A 9,121-nucleotide genomic window follows, 5' to 3' on the forward strand; every position below is an offset into this window, starting at 1 on the left:
TTGCTGGCTCATGTCCAGCTTTTCATCCACCAGTACCCCCAAGTCCTTCTCGGCAGGGCTGCTCTCCATCCCTTCATCCCCCAGCCTGGATTGAGACCAGGGGTTGCCCTGACCCAGGTGCAGGACCTTGCACTTGGCCTTGTTGAACCTCATGAGGTTCACATGGGCCCACTTCTCCAGCTTGTCCAGGTCCCTCTGGATGGCATCCTGTCCCTCTGGCGTGTCAACTGCATCACTCAGCCTCCTCAAGGGTTAAAGTACCCTTGCTGTACAGTTCCTCTTGGCTCCTGAGCCACAAGGGTGGAGATGAGTGAAAGCTTCATTCCAGGTTTCACCTGGCATCGCACTTGGCTTATCACCCTTGAGCCAAATTCTGCCCAAACCCTGGTTTCCTAACAGGGACTTCAACTCAAATCCAAGTCCCCTTATCATTTTTAAAGGTGCTACTCTAATTTCCAAGCATCCTGTATTGATTGTGCTTTAAACCCAGGTATGTTTGTATAACTGTAGGTTAATATGATTTTGTAACAGTACATTTCTACTTCAGATAATGAAAATCACTTGCAATCTGACACACTTTGAGGTCCAAACATGTCTGTTATACCATTACACAATACTCCCAAGAACATTGTTTTCCTCTGGTTCATAAAAGTTGTAATAGGGCCGTTAGTCCTTCTACCACTTTTCAGCGTGGTTTCAAAACCAGCTAACAAATTTCCTGGTGCCAAATATTTCTTCTGCTATTTGCACTTATTGTTCTTCTAAAGAAAAGCTGCAAATAAATGTAAAACATATGATTAATCTTTACCCTACTTAGTAATGCATCACTGCTAGGATATTGCATCAGCAAGTACTGGTATTTTTCCACCATACATCTCTTCTCCAAAAAGAAGGGAGGAATAAATCATTATTCTTTAAATTTGGCTTCAAAATACAAAATAAATTAAAGGAGGCACCGGTCACAATTTATACAAGATAAGGTAGCCCTGCTAGTCTGTGTTCCATCCTGCCAGTTACTATGGTCACATAGGGTTGAATTTGAACTCAATTTTCCCAAGAACCATAGGGTTTGGGGTTTTTTTAAATCAATTTTCTACAAAAATCAGAAGGTCACCAAAAAATTGCTTATTTTCTGTAATCTAAGGTCAATTTCTTTACATGTGGTAGGGATTGATGGGGGCAGGGGAGAGGTTTTTGAGTGCTCAAAATTGCTGATAGTATTTCTAAGCTAAAACACCTAATTAAATTATACACTTATAAAAGAGGCTATCACTCTAGACCAGGAAGAATTCTCTCCGAAATCAATATCCATCATTTTTATGGCCAGACAAAACTCTCACTATTAAATATACTGTAATAACAATTGTATTAAATTTCTCTTATGTGATACGCAATCCATTTGCTTCAGAAGGGACTGAATTTTTGTGACCTTTTAACTTGTACTAAGCTCTTAATTCTCAAAATCTGCTTTTATAGCATTTGAGAATTGAAAAAGTTATTTTCTTAATTAAAGATTTTAGTGTTAGATTGCTTTTTCTGTAGCAAATGATTATTATAAATTAAGAAAAAAAGACTAACCTGGATTTTTCCTGGTCTGGTCATTATGCACCAGGGATTATTTTTGCTCGTTGCGTTTTTAAGGAAAGATTTTTATCAAAATTACTTATCCTATAGTAACAGAACAGAGAAACCATTTATTCCGTTTCTTCTTGCGCCTGACCTCTCTGTCCATTTAAAAAAAAAAATCCATGCAGAATTTGGATCTTTCACAAAAAAATGACTGAAATGCTTATAAGTAAGCGTTTTAAACAGCATTTGAGGGTTTAAATTGATAGGATAATACACACACAAAAAAAGCCATCTAAAAGAAGAAAATAATGATTTCTGGATAGGTTTCTGTTCCTCTGTGGAACTGCAAAGAATAATCAAGTAACATTCTACTGAGTATGTACCTTCACCAGGATTTTAATTGCCACATGTGAATCCCATGGGACACAAACACATTCCAAGCCTGTCTGTAGAATATTGCTTTTATCAGGGAATTTTTTCTTCTACATGTGATGGTTGACACTGGACTTTTTTTTTCTCTCTGAAGTTCATCAAAGTTAGGAGATAAAAGTCCATGCAAAAGAATGTGGACACATCTTTTTTTTTTTATAAAGAAGGCAGGAAACTGGCAGATGTCCCCTTGATATCTTCAGGTTTATATGAGAGGCGTAGTCAAGACCTTGGACGCGGAACAAGGAGGGCTGCTTCAGAATGGTATAAGGGGAAGGCTAGAGCATAGCAAGAGACGAGCCGAGTATGATGTTATATGGAGATATTTTATGAAAATAACTGAGGAGTTTAGTTCAATTACCTGAAATGTTACAGATCTCGGGGTGAACCATAGAAGGGAAAGTACTGCCTAGCAGTTCTGGGAAGGGATCTGAGGAGTTTTTATTTTTAAGCAGCGTGTGTGTGTGTTTGATTTGGTTTTTCTCCCAATAGTAATGGCTTAAGCAGAAAGAAATTGGACTCTGAGACCTAGCCTAGATGCTTTGCTTACTAATGTAATAAAAACTAGCTTTTGGCTGAAAAAATCATGTTTTTCTTAACTGGATAAAAAGCACCCGAGTGTCTTGAAGTCTAAATCCATTTAGAGATAGGTGTTATGTAGTGTTAAGCCATTTGTAGGATTTTACACGTTAAGGATTTTAACAAGAGAGTTGTATAGTCATTTTGTAAACACAAATGTGGTGGAAATAAATCATTGATTAACTAAAGGAATGGGATACTCCAAACCTAGTTGGAGATCTATGTAAACGAATATGTCAATCTGGTTCAGATAATAAAAGATCATGTTAGTAGAGTGACTTGGGGTTTTTTTGTCTCTTTCTCCAATACGATGCCTTCTTATGCCAGGTAATCATCTTGCTCTAACAAAGAATCTGTACGGTTGAAAGACTCAAAAATTGCTAACAGGTTTACTCATTAAAATACTAATAATTAAAAAGCAAGAGGTAGAGGTATTTTTTAAGTAAACCTTCAGCTCTTTCCAGCAGATTTAGTGCAGCTGGCCAGAGCTAAGCCTAGGAAAATTAAAAGGTATTAGTTTAGCCTTATTTTTTCCCAAACTAACCTGAGGGTCAGAATTTTTGTCATGGCATGATCTATTCCCTTCCCATTTGAAATTTTTTGGCCAAAATGGTATCATGGCCATAGGCCTCAAAGGAAGCTATTTTGTAATGCAGGTTCACACTTTGAAATCTATCCAACATGGTACCGGGTGTACTTTTCCCATTTCAAAGTCCCTGTCCGCTCTCAGATCAGCTGGGGTGCTGTATACAATGCTGGACATGAATCCTCCACTGCCAAAAGTGTCCCTTTATCTCCTGCGTCTGAAGATGCTGAAGCTTTCCTACTTGACAGGGCTTGAAATGACCATGTGAATAGATCCCATCTCTTCCTCAGTGCAGGTTAGGGACAAGGGACGACACCGCCCAGAGTCAAGTCCAGGTTCCTATGGGGTCTCTGCACAGAGCCAAATGGGGAGGAGGAGAAGATGAAGTAAAAGTGTTTATGCCTGTATTTCAACTCCAGTGCTTCCTTTTTTTTTCCCCCCTCAGGTGGTGTGAAAATGATAACGGATGCGCCCAGGACTCCCTCACTGCAAGGTAAGTGTGTGAGAATTTGCTACTCGTGGTACTTTACTGAGGTCCTGTTGCTCACCAGCTACCCAAACGGAGTAGCGGAGAAAATATTTTGTGAAAAGACACTTCTTGATCCTAGCGGATTTGAGTCACGGTCTGACTGTGTGGGTGCTTGGCATGGCACCAGCAGAGAAATAGCTTGTGTTTGAACTGATTGAACTTCCAATCTTACCTGCTCCCCCAAAATAGTATGTGGTTGTTCAGTGGCTTGGGAGAAGGCATGTGGCCTTCTAACACTGCATAGTTTTATGAGGGAATGTGGTGGTTTAGCAACAAAATGCAATCTTCAGTATTTTATATATGTATTTGTATGTCTACATGGATCTAATGCCGTGTTTATCTTAGTGTTTTATAGAGAGTAGCTTCTGAAACTAAGAAAATTAATTGTAACTGGTACTGTTAACATTTTTAGAAAACAAAAGTTAAATATGGATGCTGACTGAATCAGTGCATGCTTCAATATGACACAACACAAGCCCTATAATTCAGAGATGTACAAAACCTGACACCATAATTGCTCCAGTGAAGTCAACCTCTGTGCATCTCTTAAGGCAGAAACTATTAAATACTTGGAAATGCTTCCACTGTGAAGCCACGGGCAGTTTTAACTTCAGACTTTTCCAATATTTGCAGCTTTTCTTTAGAATAACAGTAAGTGCAAATAGGAGAAGAAATATTTGGCACCAGGAAATTTGTTACCTGGTTTTGAAACCACGCTGAAAAGTGGTAGAAGGACTAACGGCCCTATTACAACTTGGAATTTTCTTCTAATCTTCACAAAGGCACAGTGCACAGAGACAGTCTGCCGTGAAAAATGATTTCTGAGCTATTCCCAACCCTCCAAAAGAGATAAACACATCAGATTAGGCAGATTTTAATTACGTTAATCACCTACCACGTTGGCATTTTCTTAAGGATAAAAAATAGCGTTACATGATTAATTTCAGATTTTCTGAGATAGAATCATTGCAGAAATTGCATAGACCTGAGACACAGGATATTTCATTGTCTCCATACTCGGAGGTGGCTGAAAGGCCATTCTTTAAAATTCACAGATTGTGAGGCGATACAGGCTGCATTTTTTGTCATTCCAGCTCCCATCAGTGTACATCTCGACACATTTTTCTGTCCCTTTGCCATTAGGCTCATATTGGTGCCACTTGGTATAATTCAGAGGTGCGCCATTTATATACTTAAATTGACCTGAAGTCTCGCCTTCTTTAATGCCCAAGTAAGCGTATCGGTTATACTGTTTCACAATACCCAAAATAGCGTTATTCTCCTCCTCATTCATGGGAGTAGCAAGAGTTCCTCCAGCCCCTTCACAGGATTCTAGTGCAGATGCAAAATCAGCTTCCTTCCCATTGCTGGCAAGTATTTTATCTCCTACTTCTCTTATTTTCCCATTCAAAGCAAGCACTAAAACATGAAAAGAAAAAACCTAGTTAGCTTTTTTACTTTCCTATGGCATAGTGACGAGAAAGCAAAGAAAGGCAAATCAAGAGATGAAGAGAAAATTGAAAGCGGTGGGAGGAACAGAGGAGGGAACAGAGGGCAAGAATGAGAGTAAAAGATGAGGAAGAGTAAAGATCTTCAAAATTTTACCAATACATGAGTCGTTCGCTAAGTATATTGTTATGCTGCTTGTGACCATCTGTCATTGTCTTCTCCAAGACAAGGATGCCCCACTAACATTTGCTACGTACTCTATTAGCCCTATTATTATATTGTGTGTACTCTCTGAAGAGGATCAATTTGCTTCAAGTTTGAGCAAGTGAAACAGAAATGGTAATTTTTGTGAATTCCTTCTCAGTACAAAACAATTTACCACCTTTAACAATCTGGTTGCTGATAGATAAAACTGCTAGCAACATGGTACAAGGCTGAGGCGTTCCCATAAACCCATGTGGAAAGTACAACATCAGTTGGAATATTTTTTTTAATAAATTAAGCTTGAATAAATGCGTATTGGTGTTCCTGAGAGATCTGCTTCTCCTGGGAAAATGAGTCCTGATTGCCCCTACTTTGGATGAGAAAATGGACTTTTGGGATGTAGTACCATTTTTCAAGTGCTATTTCTTTCCTGCAAGTCATGATTCTGGAATTAATTTTGCCTATTGCACTTAAAACTGATTGGGAGGCAAAAAAGTTAAAATGGGGAAAAATTACCGCCTTCAAGTCTGGAAAGTCGGTGCTTCAAATTTACTAAAACATTGTGGAGTTCAGCGTCCAGAGAATCAGGTAGATCTACACAGATACAAATAAAAGTTATACAATTAAGCAAAACTAGTCTCTGCTGATAGGAACAATTCATTGGATAAACCAAAACTAACTAGGACAAAATGTAATTTTTTAATGTCATCTGGCATAAAATAAATGTTTTCCCAGTGTTTTTTCACGCTGCTGTTAACCTATATTAAAGCAAACAAACCAACCCCTCCAACCCTCTGAAATGCTGATAACTCCCCTCTGCACAGAAGAAAATGAATTTTTCTCGGTTGAAGCCTTATGTTTGTCATGTCTGTGAAAACTGGCTTGGCCAAAGAGAATTTATTTCATTCGAATAATCATTAGTGAACAGGCACAAGGGAGATTTTGGGGCAGGAACAGTTCCTGTGGCACCATACCGTTTTCTTTTTAATCTGCTGGGTGGATGCTTTGTGTTTTTACAGTGGGAGCTTATGTTAATGGAAATCATAAACACTGGTATAGGAGGGTTACTGCAGAGATTGTGTGAAATACAGTCCATCCAGCACTGCTTGCTAAAGGTGGGAACTCGCTGTGAAGGTAGATACTTTTCTCATACAAATTTCCGTGGGTAACGAAGGTCCTACACGTAGGATAAAGTTACTAGTGTGCTCCCGTGATCGTGTTCCCATTGTTCACAGCTAAACCAAATGGCAATGTAGAAGCACAAAATGTTGCTGCATCTCCCTCTCTCCGAGTTGCAATGTTGCAACTCTTGCTGCACTTCAGTCAGTAAAAAAACCAACCTATTTGACCCAATAAAGAGAGAGTCCATTTGACTGACAGAACATTACATGGACATCAGACTTTTTCTCCTTTCTCACCTTGCGGCCAAGGAAGACCATCTCCTCCACGAGGCCACATCAAGCTTCCAGAGGGTTCCGTGAGACCTGGAAAAGAGAAGCATACCTTTCTTTCAACTGATGCATATTCTGGGGACTTCAGGATGAAATAGAACTTAATCCCAAACTGAAATGTGTTACATGTATGAATAATTTTGATTGATAGTGCTTTAGCCTTGGTAATGGCCCTGGAGAAAGCATTTCCACATAGAAAGAAAATTACACAGTGCAAAGTGGGTTCCTTACCAGACTACTTTTGCACATACTATCTTTGAATACTAGAGAGACATGCCAGAGGCCTTTTAATTACACTTGTAAATACTGGAATAACATTTTCTTCATACTGAAAAAAAAAAAAGAAAAAGCTTCTGCTGTGAAAGCGGCAATTCCCTTTGGAAAGTCAACAGAAAAGCACTACAAAGCGATATATATCTTTATATTATATTTATATGTTTTAAGTATTGATAACTTGTTCATTTCCCCTCTTCTCCCAGAAGAGAGAGGAAGCCTATGTTTTAGAAAAAAAATATTAAACGGACCAATTCCTCCATTCAGTTTTCCTTCTTCTGCTTAACGCAGCTGCTTCCTTGAGGGCACATCTCCTTCTGGGTTAACCGTGTTTATTCACGCAGTGTTCATGACAAGGATTTGTTGCAAAAAAAAAGGAAGTTTACTTACGTGGTAGACGTGGCTGTCCTTTCAGACCATGTCTTCCAGGCAGGCCAGGGACACTGGGTAGCTCAGGAATTCCTGGACATTTACACAGTGCGTGGCAAGTCACTAGCAAAGCAGCTACTGCTGTGAGCAGGTAGGATGAGTGAGACAACATGATTGCTCAGGCCAGCTGTAAGAAAACCCACATGTTTGTCAGGCAATGATTCTGTAAGAAATTGTAGGCATTGGCTTATAGAATTGAACACTTCTTTCTTTTTTTTTCTTCCTTCTGTTTGTCCCTTCTTGAATTTACATTCTTTCCTTGTTTGAATAAAGTCTATAGTATAGGAGATCTCCCAGATTTACTTTGCTACCGTTGCATAGCTTATACACAAAACTGTTTCTAGACTGATACAGATTGGCGTGCTCATTACAGAATGACAGCTACACATTTGGGAGTAGCGAAGACAAATCATCCTTTCTGCTGTCACTGACTAGTTGTTGGATTAATCCTTGAGAAATGATGGGCTCAGAGGTAACAACCGATCACACGCTTAAGCCATTGGTTGTCTGTAAGGGCTACAATCGCTCAATGAAACATGGATGCATATGCTGCCAACCTGAAAGGCACAATCTGTTACAGCGGTGGTTGTGAGCGTTTGGAGCTAGTTAGCAATCTCTTTAAGCACAGTACTATTTAAGCACATTTATTTGAAATAAGCAGACTGATATTTTATAGCTCAATTGACATTCCTATCTTGTTTTGAACAAAATTCCACAAGCTTGAAAATGTCAGTTAGTCTTGTAGAAAATGCATTTTTGCTGGTTGGCAATAGGCCTATTCATCTTATTTTATCCTTTCAGATATAACATTAAGTAGGGTTATAATCTCAGTGCCGAGATATCATGACTAAAAAGCACTCTGAAACTACAGGTCATGGGTTTACGACGCAGCTAGTGGGTGTGCAGCATTGGCAACGCTGTGCAGTTATAAAACCTGAACTGATGGACTATAGGATGCTATGGCATGGAGATAGCCAGTTATTGGCATCGGTCAGTTAAAATAATAAGAGAGCTAAAGAAAGGTTCAAGGTTCGAGATGCCAGAATGGGTATCTCTTGCTAATGAGATGACCCCGGTGGGTTGACTCTCATACGAAAGGTATAACTTAATACCCATGACTTGACTTTTCTTTTGGCATGAATTAGAGAGGATCGTGTATTACACTCTCTTAAAAACTTCCATCCTTAAAAAACCCTCAGAATTGACAAGATAATTGACACGCAATATGTTCTAAATCCAGCTCTGCTTACAGTTGAGAATAAAATCTTGGTTGGCTTGAATGCTGCGAGATTATTAACACCTGGGTTCATCAGGGGTTAAAACAAGGAATTTGTTTCAAAGCATACATGCCAAGCAGAATCAAAATATCAGTTTATTATTATTACCATTTATTAAACGGGTACACTAAAACTGGACTGAGCTTTTAAAAAAAGGAAGTATTGTTTGCATCTTCCAGACTGACTCTATCGTAGAAGGCTTTTGACATTATTCTAAATCTGCATCAATACCAACTATTTGTAAAGGCAAAGCTCACTTGTTTTTTCTAGAGGAATGTCTCATCAAAATCAGTTCAGTGGGACATACCCTGGAACGTAAGAACATTCAGTTATATCATAAATTTCA

At 39.0% G+C, this 9,121-nt stretch overlaps 1 protein-coding gene across 1 annotated transcript; it reads right to left on the reverse strand.

The window, feature by feature from the left end:
• Positions 1-4,734: 4,734 nt before the first annotated feature.
• Positions 4,735-7,610, reverse strand: LOC103924214 (pulmonary surfactant-associated protein A-like). Its single transcript, XM_009332701.1, has 4 exons — positions 7,460-7,610; positions 6,764-6,829; positions 5,862-5,939; positions 4,735-5,111 (listed from the first exon to the last, which is right to left on the reverse strand). Exons 1-4 carry the CDS (start codon positions 7,608-7,610, stop codon positions 4,735-4,737), a joined length of 672 nt encoding a protein of 223 aa, XP_009330976.1.
• Positions 7,611-9,121: the final 1,511 nt, after the last annotated feature.

This window comes from Pygoscelis adeliae, unplaced genomic scaffold (genome assembly GCF_000699105.1).
Source record: "Pygoscelis adeliae isolate BGI_AS28 unplaced genomic scaffold, ASM69910v1 Scaffold269, whole genome shotgun sequence".
NCBI lineage: Eukaryota > Metazoa > Chordata > Aves > Sphenisciformes > Spheniscidae > Pygoscelis > Pygoscelis adeliae.